The sequence below is a fragment of the Lepidochelys kempii genome, chromosome 26 (assembly GCF_965140285.1).
Source record: "Lepidochelys kempii isolate rLepKem1 chromosome 26, rLepKem1.hap1, whole genome shotgun sequence".
In the NCBI taxonomy this organism is placed as follows: domain Eukaryota; kingdom Metazoa; phylum Chordata; order Testudines; family Cheloniidae; genus Lepidochelys; species Lepidochelys kempii.
In genome coordinates, this window is record NC_136405.1 from 13122601 (window position 1) to 13148376 (window position 25776).

Here is a 25776-nt window from a genome sequence, read left to right on the forward strand (position 1 = left end):
GCCTGTGGTGATGTGCTGACGGGTGCAGCTTGCTGTCGTCGTCACCTGCTGACGTCGCTCAGTGTAGGGTAATGATATGCCGAGTGCCAGGATAATGATATGCTGATGTATGCAGATTTTCATAGCAATGATAGGCTGGCACCGGTTGCCATGATAATGAGAGGCTGATTTGCCCACATCTGTGAGGAGAGGGCTGGCCCTGTGGATGGGGGGAAAGCGGCGACGTGTTGTTCCTCGACTCTTGACCCGGTCTCCCACAGTGTTCTTGCCAGCGAGTTAAGGAAGTATGGGCTGGATGAATGCATTATAAGGTGGGTAGAAAGCTGGCTAGATTGTCGGGCTCAACAGGTAGTGATCCATGGCTCCATGTCTAGTTGGCAGCCGGTATCAAGTGGAGTGCCCCAAGGGTCGGTCCTGGGGCCGGTTTTGTTCAATATCTTCATAAATGATCTGGAGGATGGTGTGGATTGCACTCTCAGCAAATTTGAGGATGATACTAAACTGGGAGGAGTGGTAGATAGGCTGGAGGGCAGGGATAGGATACAGAAGGACCTAGACAAATTGGAGGATTGGGCCAAAAGGAATCTGATGAGGTTCAATAAGGACAAGTGCAGGGTCCTGCACTTAGGACGGAAGAACCCAATGCACCGCTACAGACTAGGGACCGAATGGCTAGGCAGCAGTTCTGCGGAAAAGGACCTAGGGGTGACAGTGGACGAGAAGCTGGATATGAGTCAGCAGTGTGCCCTTGTTGCCAAGAAGGCCAATGGCATTTTGGGATGTATAAGTAGGGGCATGGCCAGCAGATCGAGGGACGTGATCGTTCCCCTCTGTTCGACATTGGTGAGGCCTCATCTGGAGTACTGTGTCCAGTTTTGGGCCCCACACTACAAGAAGGATGTGGAAAAATTGGAAAGCGTCCAGTGGAGGGCAACAAAAATGATTAGGGGGCTGGGGCACATGGTTTGTTTCGTCTCCGGAAGAGAAGAGTGAGGGGGGATTTGATAGCGGCTTTCAACTACCTGAAAGGGGGTTTCAAAGAGGATGTATCTAGACTGTTCTCTAGCAGATGGCAGAACAAGGAGTAATGGTCTCAAGTTGCAGTGGGGGAGGTTTAGGTTGGATATTAGGAAACACTATTTCACTAGGAGGGTGGTGAAGCACTGGAATGTGTTTCCTAGGGAGGTGGTGGAATCTCCTTCCTTAGAAGTTTTTAAGGTCAGGCTTGACAAAGGCCTGGCTGGGATGATTTAGTTGGGGATTGGTCCTGCTTTGAGCAGGGGGTGGACTAGATGACCTCCTGAGGTCCCTTCCAACCCTGATATTCTATGATAGTTATCTAGGGAGCATTTATTATAATAATATGCCGATTTTGCAGATTCTAGCTGATCTAGGAAGATCTCACTGTATGAAAACTATGCTGATTTATGCACATTTCAGCACCTAGATTTCATTATAATGATATGCTGATTTGTGCACTTTTCCAATACAATTTTACCAGCATAATTATCTGAGGATAACTCTCCATGTGGACACTCTTAATCCAGTTAAGATTATACAGCTTCCCTATAATTCCAGTATACTGGTATAATTCTGCCATCATAACTATAATTTCCTCAGTAGACAAACCCTTGACACCTTTTCTTAGTTCAGATCTAGACAAATCTACCTAGGAGAGGTAGATATGCTGGAGGGTAGGGATAGGATACAGAGGGACCTAGACAAATGGGAGGATTGGGCCAAAAGAAATCTGATGAGGTTCAACAAGGACAAGAGCAGAGTTCTGCACTTAGGAAGGAAGAATCCCATGCACTGCTACAGGCTGGGGACCGAATGGCTCGGCAGCAGTTCTGCGGAAAAGGACTGGGGATTACAGTGGACGAGAAGCTGGATATGAGTCAGCAGTGTGCCCTTGTTGCCGAGAAGGCCAATGGCATATTGGGCTGTATAAGTAGGAGCATTGTCAGCAGATCGAGGGAAGTGATTATTCCCCTCTATTCGGCATTGGTGAGGCCACATCTGGAGTATTGCGTCCAGTTCCCTCCACACATACACACTACAGAAGGGATGTGGACAAACTGGAGAGAGTCCAGCGGAGGGCAATGAAAATGATCAGGGGGCTGGGGCACATGATTTATGAAGAGAGGCTGAGGGAACTGGGGTTATTTAGTCTGCAGAAGAGAAGAGTGAGGAGGGATTTGATAGCAGCCTTCAATTACCAGAAGGGGGGATCCAAAGAGGTTGGAGCTTGGCTGTTCTCAGTGGTGGCAGATGACAGAACAAGGAGTAATAGTCTCAAGTTGCAGTGGGGGAGGTCTAGGTTGGATATTAGGAAACACTGTTTCACTAGGAGGGGGGTGAAGCACTGGAATGGGTTACCTAGGGAGATGGTGGAATCTCCGTCCTTGGAGGTTTTTAAGGCCCGGCTTGACAAAGCCCTGGCTGGGATGATTTAGTGGGTGTTGGTCCTACTTTGAGCAGGGGGTTGGACTAGATGACCTCCTGAGGTCTCTTCCAACCCTGATATTCTATGATTCTATGACGAGAAGGCCTACAGGGAGGTTAGGTTTAGCTAGCATGTGCTACCTAAACACCACCTAAACTCAGACATTTTCCTAATCAAGACAAGGTGTTAAAATCAACTGAAACCTGTATTTATATCATGAAGTGTAAATCAACTCCTTAACAATGTAAATTAAATCGATTTCAGCGTGCCCACACCTTAATTCTAGGATTATTGTATCCGAGATCAGATGCCACCTCTCCTCTCCAGAAAAGAGATCTGGCGTGACTCACATGGGAGTATTTCAGAGTAACAGCCGTGTTAGTCTGTATTCGCAAAAAGAAAAGGAGGATTTGTGGCACCTTAGAGACTAACCAATTTATTTGAGCATGAGCTTTCGTGAGCTACAGCTCACTTCATGCTGTAGCTCACGAAAGCTTATGCTCAAATAAATTGGTTAGTCTCTAAGGTGCCACAAGTCCTCCTTTTCTTTATGGGAGTATTTGTTACCCACTTGATCACAACTGGGTAGCGATATAGTAACGGGAGCAAAGGTATTTCCATCTGTAACAGAGCCAGTCACCACCTGAGCACCCCCTCACGGCCAGAGGTCACTCAGCAGTACCCTGCCTCTCTTTCCCCTTCTTCAGGGCCCCTTATATAGTCTCAGCACATTTTCCCTGTGGTCCTCCTTGGGGTCTGGGATTAGTCGCAGAAAATGACTTCAAAATCTCCAATTAAAATCCAACAAACAAACGTCTCTCTCCCTACACCCAGGCCTTTCTGCCCGGAGTACTCTGGAGTTTTTCCCTGGATTGTTCAGGGTTCTCTTTGCAGTCCCTTTTGTTTGTCCCCCTGCTTGCGTCTCTCCCAGGCCTTCCTATAGATTTGCCAACTTTCTAATCACACAAAACCGAACCCCCCTGCCCTGAGGCCCCACCCCCTTCTCCGAGGCCCTGACCCCATTCATTCCATCCCCCATCCTTCGGTCACTCGCTCTCCCCCACCCTCACTCACTTTCACTGGGCTGGGGTAGGAGGTTGGGGTACAGGAGGGGGGGTGAGGACTCTGGCTGGGGGTGTGGGCTCTGGGGTGGGGCCAGGGCTGAGAGGTTTGTGGTGCAGGAGGGGGCTCAGGGCTGGGGCAGGGTGTTGGGGGTGGGTGCAGGCTCCGGGAGTTTGGGTGCGGGAGAGGGCTCCAGGCTGGCGCAGGGGGTATAGGCTCTGGGATGGGGGTGCAGGCTCTGGGGTGAGGCTGAGGATGAAGGGTTTGGCGTGCAGGAGGGGACTCCGGGCTGGAGCAGGCATTTGGGGTTCAGTGGCAGGGGTGTATGGGCTCTGGGCTGGGGGTGCAGGCTTCAGGTGGGGCCAGAAATGAGGGGTTCAGAGTAAGCGAGAGGGCTCTAGGCTGGGATGGGGTGTGGGATCTGGGGTGAGGTTGGGGATGAGGGGTTTGGGGTGAAGGAGGGGGCTCAGGGCTGGGGCAGGGGGTTGGGGTGCAGAGGGGTGTGGGCTCTGGTTGGGGCCAGGGATGAGAAGTTTGGGTGCAGGAGGGGGTTCAGGGCTGGGGCAGGGGGGTGTGCGCGGGCTCCAGGAGTTTGGGTGCAGGAGGGGATTCTGGGCTGTGGCACGGGGTTGGGGTGCAGGAGGAGGTTCTTGTTGCAGGGTCCCGGCGGCGGCTCCCACGAAGCAGCCACCAGGTCCATGCAGCCCCTAGGCCAGGGGTGGGCAAGCGTTTTGGCCTGAGGGCCACATCTGGGTAAGGAAATTGTATGGCAGGCCATGAATGCCCGGTGATGGAGGGGGACTTTGTGGGCTGTAGCAAGGGGGAAGCTGTATAAGGGATGTTACTGAGGTGGGAGGAAGGGGGACTCATGGGGTGGGCTCTACAGGGGCAGGACCGGGGACTCCTAGGGATTCCACCGGCAGTGATACTAAGGCGGCCATACCAGGCACCGCGCTGGACCGAGGCACCCTAGCTGGGACGGGTGTGGCCCCTGGGCAGTTTTGAGGCTCTGGAGGGTGGGGCCATAGGAGACCAGGAGGGGATTGGGCATGCTGCCACGTGGGCTGGGGGCTGCCACGTAGGAGCTGGGGTTCCAATCCCAGAAACAGCACAGTGAAGTCGCACCTGCACAGGTTGGCTCTGCGTGCCAGAAGACGGTGCTCATCAAGGGAATTGTGCGTCGGGCTGCGGAGCGCCGGACGGGTGGAGCGGGGCAAGCCCCCGGCCCTGCTCCCCGGTGGGAACTCGAGGGCCAGATAAAAACATCTGACGGACCGGAAGCAGCCTGTGGGCCATAGTTTGCCCATCCCTGCCCTAGGCGCATGGGCGGCCAGGGTGGCTCCCTGGCACCTAGGGACCGCAAGGACTTGTCGGCTGCTTCCAGGAGCTGTGCGGAGCTAGGGCAGGCAGGAAGTCTGCCTTAGCCCCATGCCCCTGCTATGCCGCCAACCGGATTTTTGACGGCCCAGTCGGCACAGCCGCCAGGGTCTCTTTTTGACCAGGCGTTCTGGTCGAAAACCAAAAACCTGGCAACCAGACCTGAAGAGCTTGTGCACTCTGTTTGGTCAGTGTAATGGAGCAGTTCCCATTTACACGTGCCCAAGAGCTGGCCTAGGAAGTTCAGACAGACCCTGCTTCAATGTTGCTCCCTAGAGCAGAGATTCCCAGCTCTTCCTTTGGTTGGACCACCTCTGGGTTCCAGAGCTGATTGGAACATGGGGGTGGGGGGACAGAAGGTGTTTCAGTGGAAAATTTCAACAAACATTTTTTGTTGAAATCTTCAGCTGAAAACTTTGATTTTTTTTGACCAAAACAAAACAAAAAAATCGCTGAAATCCAAAATGTTTTTAGCTGAAGATTTTCAGGTGTTTGGTTTCTCCGAAGAAAAATAAGGACCACAGACACCTTCCACAAAGAGTTTGTTTTGCCAAAAAACTCAATTTCCCCATCAGAAAGTTCTGGGGGAAGATTTCCTACCAGCCCTGTTAGGCGTCTCTTCCGTGCTCCAGGCTGTGGACCCTCGACATCAGAGCATGGCACATAGGTAAGGCTCTTCCTTTTCAGTTTTTATTTTATTTAATTTTCCCCAGGAATTTATCGGGGTTTATTACTACAACAAAACAGGTGAAAATTGGTGGGAAAAAAACTATTAATTTTTCTGGGTAAATATTGGGGTTTATTTTGGTGGACGAAAGGACGGCGGGGAAGTATTCAGTGGATGAATGCTTTGATGAATGGAATTTAATGTGGTTTGCTGCGGAACTAAACCAGAACTCAGAATACAAGGCTACCTCTGAATTTAAGAAAACAATCTCTCTCTAATCCCCAGATAAACCTTTTCATTTGAACAAACAGTTTACTGCTGTAGACTGAGCCTATAAATATTTACATTTAATAACTGGGCCACACCATTTGCCACGCATACAGTCAACTTCATCCTTTTCTCCTGGTTTTGTTTTTTAAAAACTTTTGAATCCTTCCTTGTGTTCCGAAACGCACTCCGATACAGATTTTCGTTTTCTTCCCATTTTAGCGGGTCAGATCTTTAAACCGCTCCCTGCTAACGGCTTGAAATGTGTCCGGGGTGGGCGTCAGGGTCGTCAGTACGTTCAGATGTGCAGGCACTTCAGGGCTTGCGTGCGTGCCTGTTTGTTTATTGTGTGTATCCTCTAGCCTCGCTTCCACAGGCAGCTTTGCATAGACACACACAGACGAGTGTATTCTCGTAATACATATGGCGCATGCATTGTGTGGTATTTTCCTAATAAAACAAGTTATTTTGTATATATTTGAATGATACAAAAGCAGGGTGAAAATTGGGGGGTGGGGGTGGGGGAGGGAAGAATAATCCTTTTTGTAAAACCCGGGCTTGCACAGAGAACTCTCTTGCCTTCCTGTCCTTTTCTCGCCCTCCCCTATCACCTCCTTTTGTCCCTGTTTTTTCTGCTCTGCAGGGGGGCAGGAACAATTTGTCTAGTGGGGGTGCTAAGAGCCATTGAACCAAACTGTAAACAGTGTATAAAATGGAAACCACTTCAAGCCAGGGGGTGGGGCAGCACCCCCAACGCCCCCAGTTCCAGCACCTATGCTGTTCTGTATCACGAATATATTTTAAATTCCCTTTTATTTTCATTTCTTTCTTGTTCCCCTTCCCTGGGTCCCTCCGTCCCACCCCCCCCAGTCCCATCCACTTTTCCTGGTGCCAAACCCTGCTCCCCTCCCCAATCTTCCCGCCATCCCCTTCCCTGGTAGCCCTCCTACATCCTCCTAAGGAAGTTTTTTTCACCTGCTGCTGGTAAGTTTGCTGAGGGAGGGAAAGTTAGGGGTACAATCACTCAGGTTTCCCTCCTCCCGCTTTCTTTGGCCCATGACGTCTCCCCCACTCCCAAATTGGGCTCTGTCCTCCTTCCTAGGTGGGCCTACCTCCCAGTTGAGGAATGCTGCCCTAGAAGGACCCTTACGAATCCCCGCCACCACCCATGCAAACTTTGATATGGAAATTACACCCTCATCAGAAAGAGGCTGAATGGGAGACACGGGCCGGTTCTGAAAGGAGTATTATCATGATAAACAGGTAATTCTTCAAAGGGCTGCTCAAACAATGCTACAAGGCAATTGTGCGCAGCTGAACTGGGGCTCTGGCCTGCGCCAAGGATGCTAGATCCTGCAGCTGTTCGCTCATTCTTATTCTCCGGTCGCAGCTTTAAAACCCCGCCACCCCCATCACACAAAGAAGATCACCCATTGAACTGCAGGCCCACAGCCTACCAGGAAGGCAGGGAACAAAGCACCACATGCAGGGAAGGCGTGAAAAAAAGTTTTAATGCTTTTTAAAGGGTTAGAAATAATTGCAAAGGGAGAGAAGGAACCAGGAAGCACCCGAGGTCCTGAAGAATGGGTGCTCTGTTCTTAGAAGCACTTCCTGTGGACAATGGAAGGGCCGGCCTCGTCATATTCTGGTTTGCTGATCCACATCTGCTGGAAGGTGGAGAGAGAGGCCAGGATGGAGCCTCCGATCCAGACGGAGTATTTACGTTCAGGGGGGGCGATGATCTGTCGAAACAATTGCAGACAGGATCCGGTGAAACAAGGTTGTGCACCTCCACAAGCCAGTTATGGTACGGACCCCTAGGCACACAGACTAAGAGCTGGTCTACTCTTAAAAATTAGATTGACCTAGCTACGTCGCTTGGGGCTGTGAAAAATTTCACACCCTGAGCACCATAGTTAGGTCGAACTAACCCACAGTGGAGACGCGGCTAGATTGCTGGAAGAATTTTTCCGTCAACCTACCCACAGCCTCTCGGAGAGATGGATTAACTACAGTGACAGAAAAACCCCTTCTGTCGGTGTGGGAAGCATCCACACTACCGCAGCACACCTACAACCGGAGTTGTAGTGTAGACATGGCCTTCGACAGACAGGTCTGACCCTGCAAAGTGCCGAGTGCCCTGCATTCCCTTTGAGCTGAGTGCAAGGGGAGGGTCTGACTCAAAGGCCATTGAAATCCATGGGAGTCTTTCCAGTGACTCCACCTGGCTTTGGATCAGGCCCTAACGGCATGCTCCACCTCACAGGATTGAACCCATAAAAACCAAACCAGTTTCGGTTACTGCACGTGCTGACTTGGAATCAGTGGTAGGGAATTTCTTCTCCTTATAAGCTATAGGAGACATTTTTTAAAGTTCCTAAGGGATTTAGGAGCACAGGCTCTTTGGGACAGGGAGTTTTTGTCTATATTTGTACTGCCCCTAGCAAAGTGGGTCTGGTCCATAGAGTTGAAGGCCAGAAGGGACCACCAGGTCATCTAGTCTGACCCTCTGTATATTACAGGCTACCAACAACACCCAGCACCCACACACCAAACCCAGTAACCAAGATTAGGCCAAATGACTGGGGCTTCTAGGTGCACTGGTAAGACCATTCATAAATAATAATAAATCCCATTCAAAGTCCGTTCTTTGCTTTATATTAAATCTTCCCCTGTAGTGTTAACAAGCAGCTTTCTGGAGTTAGAAACTTTTCGGCCAAACTATGCACTGCATGGCTCTGCAATACTGAGCACAGTGGAAAGTTTGTGTGAAAAAGAGTCGCAGAACAGTCCTACTTTGTTATTAAAAGGTGACTTCTGCCTAGGTAGTGGAGGGTCATGCTCAGTTCCGCGAGTTAATGGAACAAAGGGGATCAAACTATGGATGTGAAATGCTGGTCATTCGGACGACCTTCTAAATGTGGGAAAACAAAGGCTCTACATGGATATTTTGATTCACTCTCACTGGGAAAAGTTTTACAGCCAAACGTTTTCTGAAGTAACTCTGCGTGATCAGGTTATAGATGGTGCGTGTAGGGCAGGGGTTCTCAAACTTCATTGCACCGCGACCCCCTTCTGACAACAAAAATTACTACACGACCCCAGAAGTGGGGACCGAAGCCTGAGCCTGCCCAAGCCCTACCGCCTTGGGCGGGGCCGGGGGGGGACAAAGCCAAAGCACCACGGCCCCATGCGGGGAGCCTGTATCCTGAGCCCGACCATCCAGGGCTGAAACCCTCAGGCTTCGGCTTTGGCGCCAGGCAGCAGGGCCCAGCAAGTCTACTGCCAGCCCTGGCGACCCCATTAAAACGGAGTTGCAACTCACTTTGGGGTCCTGACCCTCAGTTTGAGAACCGCTGATGTAGGGAGAGAAAAGCATAGCAGCCAAGAACTAAGACGTACTTTAATCTTCATTGTGCTGGGAGCCAAGGCTGTGATTTCCTTTTGCATCCTGTCCGCGATCCCAGGGTACATGGTGGTGCCCCCGGAAAGGACGTTGTTGGCATACAGATCCTTACGAATGTCGATGTCACACTTCATGATGGAGTTGTAGGTGGTCTCGTGAATTCCAGCAGACTCCATGCCTGTGGGGAAGCAGCATAGGATCAGTGTTGTATTACTACTCACCAGCACCTTTCCTCCTTCCAAGCCTGGTCCGTCTCCCTCTGGAGTCTGTGGGGGTTGCTCCATTGATTGCAATGGGAAGTGCATCAGGCCATCAGTGCATACATAACCTTCTTCCCTTATAACCTGAATTTTCATGTGCACCTAGCTAGTGGGGTGGTTGCTTCACACAGGCCTATGAATAGTTACTACCGTGATCAGTACTTTATATAAGTGACAGACTGCCCTAGGGTCAAGCAGCAAATCCAGCCCCTGTACTTAGATTGAGAATTCTTTAGGGACTGTTTTTTGGTTTGACATTTGTACAGCACCTAGCACCTGGGCACCACAGCAATACAAATAATATATATGCACTGTCTATTGTGGAGCCATGGCTGTATCTTCTATCCCCAGGCTGAGAGGTTCTAATTAAATCCAAAGGCCAAGCTCTGCTCTCATGTACACCAGTGAAGCTTTCAGTGACAGCTGCCTTGAACCCACATAACCAAGCAGAGTCTGGCTCTCCTCCTTTTCTCCTATTCATGGCAATTAGAAGAGAAAACAAACCATGATCACCTGAGGAATTGCACCCTCTTAAATTTGCCTCAAGCATTAACAAGAGAGAGTCCCACTGTGGAAAATATGGAATGTAGAAGGGTGGGGGAAGATGTTACTAGTATATCCCCATCCCATCTGTCCCAGTATTTAAACAGACGGAAAAAATAAATAACCCAACCAACCACTAGGAGGGTGGTGAAGCACTGGAATGGGTTACCTAGGGAGATGGTGGAATCTCCTTCCTTAGAGGTTTTTAAGGTCAGGCTTGACAAAGCCCTGGCTGGGATGATTTAGTTGGTGTTGGTCCTGCTTTGAGCAGGGGGTTGGACTAGATGACCTTCTGAGGTCTCTTCCAACCCTGATATTCTATGATTCTATGAACCTACCCTCCCTTTTCCCCTCTCCTGCCATATCAGTTAATATATTTAGAAATGGGCTCTACCCAACCCATCAGATCCAAACAGCCTTATGCTCTGGATCCAGATCTGAAAGTTGCAGAATCTTTACATGAAAAGGGGCTGGCACTGAATGGACCCTCACCAATGAAGGATGGTTGGAAGAGGGTTTCCGGGCAACGGAAACGTTCATTGCCGATGGTGATGACCTGACCGTCAGGCAGCTCGTAGCTCTTCTCTAGGGAGGAGGAAGAGGCAGCTGTGGCCATCTCGTTTTCGAAGTCCAGGGCCACATAGCACAGCTTCTCCTTGATGTCGCGCACGATTTCTCGTTCCGCTGTGGAAGGCAGGAGCAAGCACTGTTAGCCTCACAGCTCAGACACAGTCTCTGTTCCACTGGGCCGAGGGTGGGGAGCACCAAGCAGCGGTGGAGCAGAGCTGTCAGAACTACGGGGCCCATTTTCATTTAACCGTGAGAGCTGATTAACAAGGGAAACAAGTTATCCAGGGAAGTGGTGGATTCTCTGTCCCTTGGGGTCTGCAAATCAAGCCTAGATGCCTTTCTGGAAGATGCTTTAACCAAACACAAGTTACCGGGCTCAATACAGGGGTAACTGGAGACGACTGAATGGTCTGTGATATACAGAAGGTCAGACTAGATGATCCCTTCTGGCCTTAAACTTTATGAATTTAGTCTGGCCACATCATGAGATGTGACCTCTGCCAGCAGAGAACTGTGTCATCATTAAATATTGTCCCCCATCTATGACCTCCTTTTGCCCCCCCAATCACAAGCCTCACGTCACCCTCTAGCGCCTCATTAAATGCCACCCGTATTGCCTCATGCCTCATGTTGCCTCGTGATCAGAATCTTCCCCACTCCCTCTACATACCGAGGGCACCTTCTCTCCACAGTGCTCCGAGGGATCCATTGGCTCAAAAAGCTGAGTTTACCCACTTGGCACTCATTAGCCTGTCTCCGCACCCCCAGGTCACTGTGCTGAACCCACAGAGACCAGACCAAAAGCTCCCCTTCGTACCAGTGGTGACGAAAGAGTAGCCTCTCTCCGTGAGGATCTTCATGAGGTAGTCAGTAAGATCGCGACCAGCCAGATCGAGACGCATGATCGCATGGGGCAGAGCGTATCCTTCATAGATGGGGACATTGTGAGTGACACCATCCCCGGAGTCCAGAACAATACCTGGAGACAATGGAAAGAGCGGAGTTAAGAGAGGGTCTGTGGATCTGCTGGCCCTGCGTCTCTCTTACGTGCAGCGAGCAAAGAGAAACACATGCATCAGTTATTAACATAATAATTCCACTCCTCACAACAAGCTGAGCTCTTCGGGGAGGAAGTATGGTCCAGTGGTTGGAGCGCTAGCATAGGACATGGGAAACCCACGTTCAAATCCCTGTTCCACCACAGCCTTCCTGTGTGACCTTGAACAAATCATTCTGTGCCTCAGTTCCCCATCTGTACCATGGGAATAACAGCACTGCCCTGCCTCACAGGGGCATATGAGTATAAATATGTTAAAGTGTGTGAGGCCCCGAGATCTCTACCTCTCTAAATAACTTAGATTGGCAAAGAGAGGGTCATTTGATTTAAAATATTTTTGCCCCCAGCAGGGCTAAATCCTCTGCTCCAGTACGTAAAAGAGGGAGATGGTAGCAGGAAGTTAGAATAACTTTGTGATGCATGGATAGATATCCCTGGCAAGCGTGCCAGCCTGTACACCCAGGGGACATGTTCAAATGGAAGGGTTTGCCTGCCTCTGCCCTCCCAGCTGGCTAGCACAGACCCTACCGTCACTAAGAAGTTCCAGCCAGGGGCAGCTTAGGCCATACTGTGCTCTTGCCGGGAGGAGCAGCAATGTATGCTGCACTGAGGCCCCCTGGCCTCCTATGAGAACGCTTACTCTGTGCCATCAGGAGATCCGTTGTAGGGGACACAGCTGCCAGCGTCCCTGCTCCATCTCAGAGTTGCTCCCCAAAGAGCAGGATTTAGGCAGACGAATAGTTTGGGTGTCTACCCAGTAGTGGATTTAAACTGTCCTGAGAAAATGCAGCTCCCATTGAATTCGGGGAGAATTGTGGGTGCCCAGCACTTCTGCAAAATCAAGCCGACAGCACCTACGCGTCATCCGTGGCAGAGGAGGGAAGAGAACTACTCACCAGTAGTACGGCCAGACGCATAGAGGGACAACACAGCTTGGATTGCAACGTACATGGCGGGGACATTAAAGGTTTCAAACATGATCTGAAAAGAATACCCATTCAAATGTTAAGAAACACCTGGGGCGGTTGGGTCCCACAATGCACCCAAAAGCCCAGTGAAAGTAGGTCGAGTTTTCGGTATCCTAACTCTTCAACCGCTATCTGGGCTGGGGCTCGGCTGGGTAAATAGAGAATTACATCATCCACTGCAACAGCAGAACCTCTGGGTTCCTGATCTGCTAGTTATGGATAGTCTCTGCGAGGTGTGGACAGGGGACATCACTCATAGCTAAGAGCAAGATCTAAGGGCATCCCATTCTACAGATGGACCAGCACCTCCCACAGCTCAGCTGTATTTCTCCAGACAACTTCCGAGAGGGGATCGAGTTGGCGTTTGCCATCTAACCAGTTGTGGACCATTTTTATCCACCAATGATATCAGCAAAGGCTGGACATCAGGCAGCTAAAGCAAAGCTCTTCAACTATGTATCTAGCTTCTCAGATCCCAACACACTAAAGATGTTTCGGGGACTCCAGAAGAGCAAGAGTCCCCCCACTAGTATACAGTCTGGTTAGATTTCCCTCCGGATGGGACAGTACCTACCATGAGACTAATGGAGGGAACGTTCCAGGAAGTTGATGTTTTACCTGGGTCATCTTCTCACGGTTCGCCTTGGGGTTCAGGGGCGCTTCTGTGAGAAGGGTGGGGTGTTCTTCCGGAGCCACTCGTAATTCATTGTAGAAAGAGTGGTGCCAGATCTAGGCCGGAGGACACAAAACGATAATGGTAGCTCAGACTCCGTGCTGAAGGATCAGTTCTTCTAACTGGTTACATGGAGGGAACGGATATGCCCTGTCCACACCAGGGGTTGGCAGCAGTGTAGCTATGCTGTTGACTGGAATCGGGGTAAAGCCACAGCATGGACCAGACTTCAGTCTAGAAACAGGCCTGAGCTGGAAAATCCAGACTCATCCACATTAACCCCTTCAGCCCAGAATTAAACTGCAGCTAGAATGCAGCCACAAGACAGCTGCACGGGAGTGAAGCAAAGAGTCAGATTTTGGGGCCCAGTCCTACCTCCATCCACCCACCCAGATCTGAGATTAAAACTGAGGGCTTGATTTATGATAAAAGGGAACTGAATTTGTACAGCTAGGCTAAAATACAACCTGGGGTCTGCAGTGGGAAGGAGGGGAAGTGACCATCCATCGGGTGTGTAAGCCACATGGAATGAGAGGGATTGATTAGGATGGTTCAGGGGGGAATAGCTAAGAGAGATAAGAGGACGTTAAGCAAAGGGGAATACTGGCTGTACCTCAGGAAGCACTTCCTGAGGCTGTAAAGTCATCTCCCCAATGAATGGGGCAGAAGACTGGACAAAGCCCTGAAAATTAGAGGGGTTTCTGTAGCTGCCATTGTTATAGCATCTGTGTAATACACCTGTTAAGTGTGCCATGTCCCCCTCTAATGGCTGGCCCCCATGGCGGATAACAGCCTATTACCATCAGCAACTGATGGAGTCATTCCTTTAGCTCAAGCAGGAGAGGCCTGTGGTTTGGAGATAAAGGGTAAAGGATCCAACCCTTGCTGATGACCCATAGTGGAGGCTGTTATGTAAATGCTGTAAAAACAGTCCTGCATTGGCCACAGCTGATGTACAATGTAAAGACTTTGGCGTTGGACCCAACAATAAAAAATTCACACAGCTGTCACCGCCACAGTCATTGGCAAACACGCTGGGAACCACCAGAGCCAAAAGCGTGAGCTGCTACACCTTGAGCCAAAGAGCCAGCCTCCCTAGCGGGGGCTGTTAAACTCATCCCCTGAGATCAGGCACAGACAGGGGACTTGCAACACCATCTCCAGCGAGTGATGCAAGCACATTTTGAACTTAGGAAAGGAAAATTCAAAGAATCCTTGGCTGGCTCCCTGGTTTTTCTATTTGACTCCCCAAAAGAGTGGGATTCTTAAAGGCAAATGGGTGCAAATGATCAAAACCATTTGAAAAATAACAGTGGAGAAAGTTTGGTGGTTTTTTTGGGTTTTTTTGGCCAATTGAGTCCAAAGGAGAACAAGAGCTCCCTGCCCTACCTTCTCCATGTCGTCCCAGTTGGTGATGATGCCATGTTCGATGGGGTACTTGAGAGTAAGGATTCCTCTCTTGCTTTGAGCCTCGTCCCCTACGTAGCTGTCTTTCTGGCCCATACCCACCATCACACCCTAGAAAACAACAAGGGAGATGTTAACAGTCAAGCTCACCTCCATGGGGCAGAAGAAAACTGTCCAGTAGCTCAGATACGCACACTGATCCATACACCTATTTATCTTACCATCACTGGCAGCAGAAATATTGGGCAAAACCTGAGGTTCTTGCTCAGTTTTCACTCAGTCCGACCTTAGGGCCAAACTAATGGGTTCTAATGAGACTGTTCCCAGATGAACATGTGATTCAGCCACTATTTGCACCTGTGGAGTTTATTCCTGCTTGAAACTGGGGTGAGCTGTCCCAGTGCAAATTGCAGCATGGCCTGTCTACACTGATGTCACTGTACCAGGGGCTGAACGTGGGGTAAATTCACGGTGTAGGCAGGCCTCCCTCCGTGGAGCAGCAACAGTATCAGAATCAGGCCCTTAGAAATGGCTTAAGGCCAGATCCTGATCTCCGGTTAGTCCAGAATCCGTGGAGCTGCCTTGGAGTTACTCCAGATTCACAGCAGCACAACCCAGCTGAGAATGAGACCCAATCAGTAATCATTTTTATGGCCAAATTCATCAGTTACCTGCCACGGATTTACATCAGGGATGCATTTGGCCCTTAGAACACCCCTCTTTTGCAGCAATCTTGTTGCTTGTACACATGGGAATGAAACAACATTAAAAACTTTCCATGGCGTTGGCAGAATGACACAGCGACAGCAAGGTGCAGCGGACTGAACACAGGACTGGGCACTTGGAAGTCCTGAGTCCCAACTTCATCTCTAACACTAGACTCAGGCCTGCTCCCAGTGGGGGTCAATTGGAGTTTTGCTGTTAAGCAAAGAACAGGGTCAGGGCTTACCACTGGTTATGGAGTCTTGGCATTCCCATTTAATCCATACGGGTCTGTCTACACTGCATTGTAAACTCAGATCTGCAGACCCGGGCTTGTGGATTCAGTGTTTCAAAGCCTGCTCTTGAGCGTCCACACTGCATCATAAACCTGGGTTTACAATTGCTGGACTTGGGTCTCACAGCTGTGCTAACATGTCCGTACTGTGCCAGGCAGAGCTTCTGTTTCAGGTCTGCAGCTTGAACTGTGTTCACACTGCAAAGTGGCAGGGTTGGACCCAAGTCACAGTGGGACTCAGGCTCTGAACGCCCACCCCAGCAGAGTCCTAGGGCACAGAGTCTGAACACCTGCTGACCTGAGCGAGTCGAAAGACTAAGGTGTCCAGCTCCAGTCTGGATCACCCTGATATTGGACATTGGACTATAACCCAATGTCTATAACTATAGGGGGGAGGGATAGCTTGGTGGTTTGAGCATTGTCTTCTAAACCCAGGGTTGTGAGTTCAATCCTTGAGGGGACCATTTAGGGATCTGGGGCAAAAATTGGGGATTGGGCCTGCTTTGAGCAGGGGGTTGGACTAGATGACCTCCTCAGGTCCCTTCCAACCCTGATCTTCTATGAACCTATGGAACTAATTCAGAAAGAACTCTTTGCAACTCTAAAGCTCACCATCTCTACTATGAAACTGACCTAAGAATTTTATTCAAGCCTGTATGTATAATGATCTTTTTACCTATCCTCTCTCTTTTCTTTTTTAATAAATTTTAGTTTAGTTCATAAGAATTGGCTGTAAGCGTGTATTTGGTTAAGATCTGAAATATTCATTGACCTGGGGGGTAATGTGCCCGGTCCTTTGGGATTGGTCGAACTTTTTATATAATGAACAAGATTTTCAGTAATGCTCATCATATTTGACTTGGCTGTCTGGGTGGGAGCCCAAGGTTGGATTGTTTTAAGGGAACTGTATTTTTGGCTTCTGGGTAACCAGTGAGGTACTGTAGGAGCTGTCTGGTTGCTGGCTTGGTGAATCTAATTATTAGAATAAACACCAGTGTGGGGGATTGTCTGCCCCATTCTTTGCAGTTTGCCCTGATTGAGCAATCTCAGTGTGGCCCCCCTGGGACCACAATCACACGTGTGGACACAGGGCCATCCCTAGCTATTCTGGGGCCCTACACAGTGCCCCAGGCCTCCGCACGGAGATGGGGGGGGCTGGCTTGAGGGGCAGAGAGAAACCGCCCCCCAGCATTCACCGGTGGCGTGGCTAGGGCCGGGTCGCTGCACTTCCCACTGCCGGCGAGTGTAGGCCCTGCCCTGCTGCAGTCCTCAGGGGCAGAGGCTTGGGGAAGGCACGGAGTGGGGCTGGGGCTGGGGCGGAGCAGGGAGGGGCAAGAGGCAGGGCTGGGGCAGAGCCCCTGGGGCAGGGGCTGGAGCAGCACGCAGCTGTGCTGGGCACCAGGAATCGTGGTGCCTCAAATTTCCTGCTGCCCTATGCAGCTGTGTGCTTTGCGAATGGGTAAGGACGGCCCTGTGTGGATGGAAGAGGGGCTTGGGTGTCAGAGCCTGGGCTTAGCGTGCAATGTGTCTCTAGCTCCTTTGCTCCCATCTGTAAAATGGGGTTAATAATAGGTACCTGCTTCCCTGGGGCATTGTGAAGGTTGGTTAGTTAAATGCCTATGCAGCATTTTGAGGCCAGTGACAGCTAAGTAACAATAAGTAGATTAAACAATCAGAGGCAACTGCTTTGACTCTGCAAACGCTGGGGGTAAAAGCCCTCTTCCCTCAGAGCCCAGGGCAAGATGCAACGCCGGGCACCAGCAGCTCTATAGATACTCCCATCTCAGAGCTGTAAAGCCCTGACCCAATCCGTGTGCCACGCCCGCCAGCAGGAGCAGCAGGCTGACGGCGGCTGGCCCTCTGCCCAGCGCTTGGGCTGCAGCTTTCTGCGTCAGCCGCAGGTGGCCAGTTTCGTATTGCTCAAGCAATGTTACAAAGACACGCTGAGGCTACGACTGCTACCGATTGGGCTACCAGGCCAACACAGCCCCCAGGATGTGACTCTGCCTTGCTCATCCTAGAAAACCGCCCTCCCGTTAAAAAGAAAGATCAGAAGGTCCCCGCTCAGTCCCACCCCCCATCTTTAAATTCACGGTAACTCCGCTGACGCCCGTGGCATTGTATCAGCAGCGGCTTTCAGAGGAGAACCTGGTCCACGATCTTTGTTTCAGGCCACCGAGGATTCACCCAGTTTCACTCCCACTGGGATGGTTTTCTCAGCTAGGACTAAAGCCTGCCCTGGAGGTGGTAAAGCAAAGTCCGGCGATCGGCTACACTGAATGCTTCAGAAAGACTGAACGCCCTGTATATCATGAGCAACAGACCCTGGAGCACTCTGACAACGGCCATCTCAGGTCAGCTTCTGGCTCCAAACAGGAGGAGATCATATACCCAGGGTCTGTCCAGACGTTCCTGTACACCAATAACGCCGAGAAAGACAGTAGCAGGACACAGCCCAGGAATGTCATCTGAGCAGGGGGTGAACAGCAGGTTCTGTGGCCGCAGAATGGAGACCTGCTCTATAGTGCCAGGCAGGTGCACAGTACCTTGTTAACGAACAAGAACAGGCTGACTCCCTGCCGTAAAGATTTTATGATCTAAGCCAAGTCAAGAGCAGCAGGGGGAGATCACGAAGGAAGGACTGAGGGTGGGAAAGACTATGTGACCTGTGTTCAGTTGGAAGAGGCTGACATGCACATTTTGAGAGTTAGTTTTACCACATATAAAGTAATTTACAACTAAGATTCCTTAAAGGGCTTGAACTGGGCAGAGCCTTTCCTTCTGCATCCTCCTTGCTTTCATGAACACACAGGCCAAAGGCTCGCAGTCCTTGCTGTTCCCCCCAAAATCAGCTCTCGCATGCAACCCCAGCACTCCTACCCCTTTTACATTCTGGGTCTGGACACTGACTTATTATCAACCCCAGTGGGATCAGATGACCAATGTACTAACCCTAACCGCACCCCAGGTCCCTTCCCTGCTCCTCAACTGCATCCCCTGGAATATGCAATCCTCCTGAAGCATTTAGAAGCATATAGGACAGGAGACATTTCCATCTTAGTTAAGCTCTGGAACAGGTTCCCTAGGGAGGTTGTGGAATCCCCGTCACTGAAGGTTTTTAAGAACAGGTTGGACAAACACCTGCCAGGGATGGTCTAGGTTGACTTCATCCTGTCTCAGCGGGAGGGGCTGGACTAGCTGAATAAATTTGGGTTTAAGAGTGCGTCACAAACATTCATTAAGCCTCACAACACTCCTTAGGAGGCAGGGCAGCACCAGCCCCATTTTAGAGAGGGGTAAACTGAGGCATGGAGCAGTTACAGACATTTTCAGAAGCATCCCACTCATTTTGGAGGCCCAACTCAAGGCCCTTTAAGCCCGATTTTTTCCAAAGTGCTGACCACCCGCCACTCCAGCCGAAGCCAATGGGAGCTGCGGGTGCTCAGCTCCTCTTCAGATCCCCCTGGGACATCTCAGATTCAGCCCTCAAGAACTGGGGCACGCAAACATCAGCCATCGCTTATGAAAAATGTTGGCTTCAGCCTCTTGCCCAAAGTCTGCCACAATGCTGGGAACCCCGGGGTCCTGACTCCTCTTAGTCGTATTGCCATCGGAGTCTTAGTCACGAACCCACCCCCGTTGGGCTAATTGCTGTACAAACACGGAATCAAAAGACAGTCCCTGCCCCAATGGGCTTATCAACCTTTACATTAAGATTCCATTTATATAGGTTTAATACATGACTCCGAGATGTTACAACCACGTTTTAGGCATGAGCTAGCGATGGTTATCAGCACATCAGCAGACCGTGTTATAGATGGCTATAAGCAACCCACTGACCACTTGGACTCTATAAAAAAATTCATCAGCCACTTATCAAAACACCTATTAATCCTATGTCAAGCCTTGACACATGGAACTGTAATATAAAAGTTGGCCAACAATTCATCAGATATTAGGGCCCGATTAGGATGGATTGGCTGGGTCACCAACCAGGCTGGTATTGTCCAAGTCCAACATGTGATGAACATGAAAGAGCGTCTCAACTCAGTCCACCCCGGCCCCAATTATGCAAGTATTTTCCATACAGCATTCCCCTGGATTGAATGGGACTTCCCCATGCCTCTTGGCTCAGGCCGACAGTATTGTCTTATGGGGGGGGGTCGACTGCCAATGAGGTACTGCACAAACCTGGTGACGAGGGCGACCCACTATGGATGGGAAGACAGCGCGTGGGGCGTCATCACCGGCAAAGCCAGCCTTGCACAGCCCGGAGCCATTGTCGCAGACCAAGGCAGTGGTCTCCTCTTCACACATGGCGGAGCTGAGAGATGCTGGAATTCAGAAGCACCTGGAAGAGGCAGAGATGAAGGGGAACGTTAAAAATTACATGCGGCTCTGAATGGCTAGTCAAGGATTGGACCGAACACCACGCTCAGCTCCACCCATCCGACCGCAGAGGAGTCAACAGAGTGCTACAGGGGAGAGCGGAATCGAACCCCACATTTTCAAGGAGTCCAACTGAGAAAGCAAGTTCACAAAAGCTACATAAGCATGCCCTGGAGCCTCAGCTGGTGCGAATCCATGTAGCTCTGCTGAGACCAATGGAGTTACAGAAATTTTCCTCCGCTACGGTTCTGGCTACTGAATGCAAAGATCCTATGGACTATATAGTTGGTCACATACAGAGGCAGGTGAGATTGAGACGGAGATAAGAGATTCATATCACTGGGTCTATATTCACTCAGACAGCTTGATCTGTGTCAGCCACTGCAGGCCCCCCTTGGAGTGTAAAACAAAAGATTATTCATCAATCAGAAAATTCAGTCACGAAAAGGCTACACCAGTGGTTAGAACCATCTGGCAAAGGCTCAGCCAAATGAAATGAGCCTTACGCCTCGCCCCAAAAGCTGCAGCAGGTACATTTTCAAGCCAGAAGGGACCATTACGACCCACCTAGCCTGGCCTTCTGCAGAACACAGGCCAGAGAGCCTCACCCAGGGAGTCCTTCATTGAGCCCCTAATTCCGGTTTGGCCTAGAGCCGATCTCCTAGAAAGAGACCCAGTCTTGACTTAAAGAATCCAGCTGATGGAGAATTCACCACGCCCAGTGATTAATTACCCTCACATTTAACATTCTTAACCTTATTTCCACTCTGGATCTGATGACCAACCAGAGAAGGAGCATTCTACAGCCTTCCATTGCAGTCACCCTGCCTCCTGCTCTCAGTAGCTCATGCCTAAGAGCTGTTAGGAGAAGCACCTCAGTTAGACTCAGCTGCTGAGATGGAGTATGGGGAGAGAGGCCTCCTCTAAAGTTGCCAGCTCCAAAACCTTGCAGCCAATGCCTTGGGTTGCACTTGGAAGCAGAGAGGATGCCTGGGCCTTGCCCAGAGCACAGATCTCACAGGCCTGCACTAAACAGGCACCCCCCAAAAGTCACCTTTTAGGGGCAGCTTTGGAAGCCAAGTCAAGAGACCTAGGTTTGAGTCCTTCCTGCAGAGGCTGGGAGCGAATCACAGAAACTAGAAATGGAGGAGACACGGCGAACTGGGGCACCGTGTCCATGTTGTTAAAGGTGGTCTAACAGGTCCTTTTTGGAGACTAGCCTCAATTCTTCTCTCAGCTGCAGCAACAAAGTCCCATTGAAGGGACTTCAATGGGGTTGCATTGGAGGGAGAGTCAGATTCACCCCGCTCCCTTTAAGGAAGTTCCTTTTGAGAATCTCCCTACGCTGATAGGGCCTGCACTACAGAAGTCAGTGGGAGTTTTGCCACTGACTTACGTGAGCATAGGTTGAGGCTCTTCAAGAGGTGTGGTCCATGACATAACAGATGGACAAAGCTCAATGAGGAGGTGCAAACTCTGCGGCTGACGGCAGCTATGTAGTGAATGGAACGTCAAGGGGATCCGGCTCTCACAGTTGAAAGCTTGAATGAGCGAACGTCCTTGGTCTGACAGACAAGGCCCACATGAAGGCCGGGAATCAGAGAGATGTTAGAAATGAACCTGCTAAAGGGGGAGTTTTAACATCATGTACCTAGTTGGCAATAGGAAAAAACAAATCAATGGTTCAGAGAGGGATAATCCACCGTGGAGCTGGATATAGGTTTTAAACATCTGCCCAGCTTCGGCGGAGCTTCCTTTGATACAAGACCAGGCATAACTATAAAAAGTCTCCAAGCCTAACTGGCTTTTTACTACAGCCCATTGGTAAAAGTTAACACAGACATAACAACATCACTATTGGCATCAATATAACCAGAGATGGGCCAAAGGCCCTGTCTGTCCATCATTCAGTGCATGGCCCAGTGGTTTGTATTTTGTTTTAAACTGCATTGCATGCCCGTTAGTTTGTACAGCTGCCACCTGGCCAGATGTGCAGTACTGCACACATGGAAGAGAAAAGTCTCCAGCCACAAAGTGCAGGGAGACTCTGGGCTCGTGCTATGAACCTGATAACTCAGTTTAAGTCAGAGGAGTTGCTCTGAAGTTACACAGCAGAATCTGGCCCCTTGTATATAAATAACAAAGCAAGCCATACAACGGCTCATTGTCTTTTAACGAGTTAGTTTCCTCATTTGCCCTGTACTTGATAATGCTGACCCCTTGATGGACAGCCAAAGTGGGGAGATTGGAGATGCCTGGTTTAAATGTACTGCTGTTATGGCCAGGAACCTGTTAGGAGAAAGCAGCTGCACTGTAGAAATACAGGGCTTGAGTCTTCTCTCAAAGCACCCACTTCAGTGCAGTTACCTGTGATGGATGCCAGAGCTCACATCCCAGAGGGATGTAATGCGGGATTCCTGACCAGCTGATAGCATTGCAGAGAAGCCCACCAGGGAAGAGATTGGGGAAGGAGATGACTTGCAGCATTGCAGCATTTCTGAGCAGCCTGGGGGAAATCGTGCTAATGTACATTTCACTGCTTCCCTCAGACCCTTTTAAAATCCCTGGGCCAGATCCTCAGCTCCAATGGAGCAATGTCCATTTACATCAGCTGAGGATTTGCCCACCCACGACTGCTGGAAAACAGTCATTCCAGGAATTACTCAGACCCAGTGGCAGGCTAATTATCCCTCCTGTTTAAGCTTTTGGAGAGTATTTTATAAAAACTGTATAAAGTCCTCTAGCCTGTGGCATGCAGGAGGCCAGTCTAGATGAACTAATGGTTCCTCCTGGCCGTAGAATCTATGAATCAAACCAGACTGAATTCCAGCCAAAGTCCTAGCTCTTTTACTGTCAAAGCTACTGATCCAAACGGCTCGTCCTTCCCTAAAGCAGAAGGCTAATTCATCATCCAGATTCCCACAATGCATTAATTTAGTGTATCTAATTTGGGGGCCTGCTTGGTTTTAAAAGAAAAGTGAATAGCAATAATAATGCCATGCTGAGTCTTATCTAGCATTTTTCATCCATCCATCCCAAAGCAATTTACAGAGAAGGTCAGTATCATTTCACAGATGGGGAAACAGAGGCAATCCTGAGTTCCAAACCAGTGCTCCATTCATGAGGCCACACTACCTCCCCGGTAGTCCTTATTCATAGCCAAGGGTGGCAAAGCGAATAAGCTCTCCAGGGCAGGGGCTGCATCTTTCTCCTAGTGTGATCAATGCCTGGTGGATGCTACAGGACTAGAAGAAATAATCAGTCTTGCAGTCCTTACTCATGCAAATCTCCCACTAAAGTCAGTGAGAGTTTGCTTTGAGTGTGATCCCTGATGGAAGAGACCTGCCCATGAAATTAGCATAATATTTGACACCCCAGCATCCAATGGAAAATCTACTGTAAAAAAAGAAGTATGAGGAAGTTAACATGATTGGTCAAAATTAATGCATGCGAGCTCAGATTCTGATCTACCTGTGCCAGTCACAGAGGAGTTACTCCTGAGTCATGCTAGCGTAAGTATAATCAGAATTAGGCCCCCCAGGTCCAGTCAATGTGACGTATACACTTCAGTGCAACTGGTAGCGTATGATATGCCTCTGTAGACATTTATGTATGTTGTGTGGTCTGGAATCACACTACATGTGTGAAATATTTCTGTAGTCAGTCAGATTCTCTTCAATTCCACCGCCTTCGATAGGAAGGATGCTAGATTTATGCTGATGGAACTGAGATCAGAATCTGGTCCAATCCGACTTCAAATGGCTGTAAATCAGGGCAGAATCTGACCCTTTGTCTTTAGTTTAACCGTACATCTCTCTAGAAAAGCCCCTTGGGATAAAAGCAGAAATAAAAACATTGGCAATTCTGTTGCGAGGGGAAAAGGGGAGAGAAATATTTCTCCTTTAAACCTCACATTGGCGCTTAATTCCTCAGCTTCCTGGCAGCATCAGTGGGGTAAACATGACGCCCCCGCTTAACTGCAGCAGTAACATTGATCTATTCCTCCAGCACACTGGAAGACAGAGGGCTAAATGCTGATTTCATTTACAGAGGTGCCAGTCTAGAGTAAGCCTAATAGCTTCTGTGGAAACCAGCATCAGACTCTAGCCTTCATTCCTGAGGTTCACTTCTCCACTTTGAACAGCCCTATAAACTATGGTTTCTCCCTGGAGGATATTGCAATTCCCCTTCAAGACAAATTTCCTGTTATAAGAGACTGCAGAGGCATGAAAGCAGGTATCAGCTCTCTGAGAAACACGGGCAGTTTTCCTTTTATCCAGTTTGCAACAGTCCCTGATGTCCATAATTCTTTATCAGTATGAATCAGAGTCTGAGACAAACCACACTGGGGCTCCAGTAAACACAAACATGAGCCTACATCACAGGCTTTCCCAAAAATGGAAATAGTTTTCCCAACTCCTGGTTTGCAGAAGGCCACTCCCAACATTTCGCTTCCTGTCTGGAGACAACGTGGAGGAGCTCCTACAATAAGATGCAGCCCAGAGGAGGGGGAGACAAAGCTGTCAGCATTTACCACTGAGCCCTGTCAATTTCAGTTCCCACTGAAGACAACAGAGCATTATTAAGAACAAGTGGCCAATAAGAAACAGGTGAAACTGATCAACTCAAATGATCTGTTGTATGGATAAGATTAACAACCTTCCTTCCCCACAACTGAGAGCCCCGTTCTTCAGCCCCACCCACCAAGTTCTGCTTTTCGTGCGTCACACAAGTCTGTCTCATCAAGGGGGCTCAGCACCTTGCAGGATGGGGCTCTGCAGCCTGTCTTTTCATCTGTTTGTAAGTGCCATGCACACAGGCTGTAAACAATGCACCGTAACAGCAGCCCACTTTGCTGCTGTGTTATCTTTCCTACTGGAAAACCCGAACTGTAACAACATGAGCGTGCAAATCACAGCAGCCCAAAACGTAGATGCAGCCTGGCTTCTCCAGGCATTCTAGGAAAATTGCAGCAGTCAAAGTCTTTCCTGCTTGAAAGCTGCAGAGACTAAAAGATTATGCTGCATCCCAGAGTTTCTCTCTGTCTGTCTTTACATGATGCATATTTAAAAGGATCAAAGAAAGAGACTATGCAGAGGCTTCCCCTTTTGCTGTTACAGCCTCCTTGCCAGTCCCCCCAAAAGGCACATGCTGGGAGCAATTTGCAGGTGCAATCACAGCCCGTGACTTAAACGATTAAAACAACAATATTCTTGTAGGATTCCCATCTCGCCCCTAGATGGACCTTCTGAACCTTAGCAAGGCTTGTGATAGCAAAGAGAGAATAGATCTTTTGCAGTACTCACCAAGTACACAAGAGTTCCTTTCCTCTGGGACTGCGTTCTGATGTGCCTTTGGTATAAATACCAGTCAGACTATGAAACCTCAGAGGCGGATCCTCCTTAAACAGAGCCCCTAAAAAGGCTAACTGATGGTGTGTTAGCCATATGGCCATATAAGGTGTTTTATTTCATTATACTGACCTCGGACTCATGGTAGAACCAAGCACAGTTAATTATTATAAGAAAAATGTATGCAAGAGTATTTGGGAGGCAACACCCCCTTAGTGAATCTGTTCCTTTTATGCTACACTTTGATAAACAAGTTCGACACAAGTCCTTATAAGCTACATTCAAAAAGGAAGTGGAGTCACCTACAATTCCTGGAGAGAGAAAGATACCAAGAAT

At 49.5% G+C, this 25776-nt stretch overlaps 1 protein-coding gene across 1 annotated transcript; it reads right to left on the bottom strand.

The window, feature by feature from the left end:
• Nucleotides 1-7307: 7307 nt before the first annotated feature.
• On the bottom strand, nucleotides 7308-25465 carry ACTG2 (actin gamma 2, smooth muscle). Its single transcript, XM_073324970.2, has 9 exons — nucleotides 25396-25465; nucleotides 19892-20051; nucleotides 14686-14814; nucleotides 13242-13352; nucleotides 12552-12636; nucleotides 11416-11577; nucleotides 10521-10712; nucleotides 9222-9403; nucleotides 7308-7561 (listed from the first exon to the last, which is right to left on the bottom strand). The coding sequence occupies exons 2-9, from the start codon at nucleotides 20015-20017 to the stop codon at nucleotides 7418-7420; spliced, it is 1131 nt and encodes a 376-aa protein (XP_073181071.1). The 5' UTR covers nucleotides 20018-20051; nucleotides 25396-25465; the 3' UTR covers nucleotides 7308-7417.
• Nucleotides 25466-25776: the final 311 nt, after the last annotated feature.

What these genes read in the sequence shown, in the direction of transcription:
- ACTG2 (XM_073324970.2), bottom strand. Translation starts at nt 20,017, where the DNA reads ATGTGTGAAGAGGAGACCACTGCCTTGGTCTGCGACAATGGCTCCGGG. An exon ending in TGGGTCGCCCTCGTCACCAG is followed by an intron (nt 14,815 to 19,891) that starts GTTTGTGCAGTA and finishes GTTGTTTTCTAG; the next exon opens with GGTGTGATGGTGGGTATGGG. An exon ending in TGCGTCTGGCCGTACTACTG is followed by an intron (nt 11,578 to 12,551) that starts GTGAGTAGTTCT and finishes CATTGTCTCCAG; the next exon opens with GTATTGTTCTGGACTCCGGG.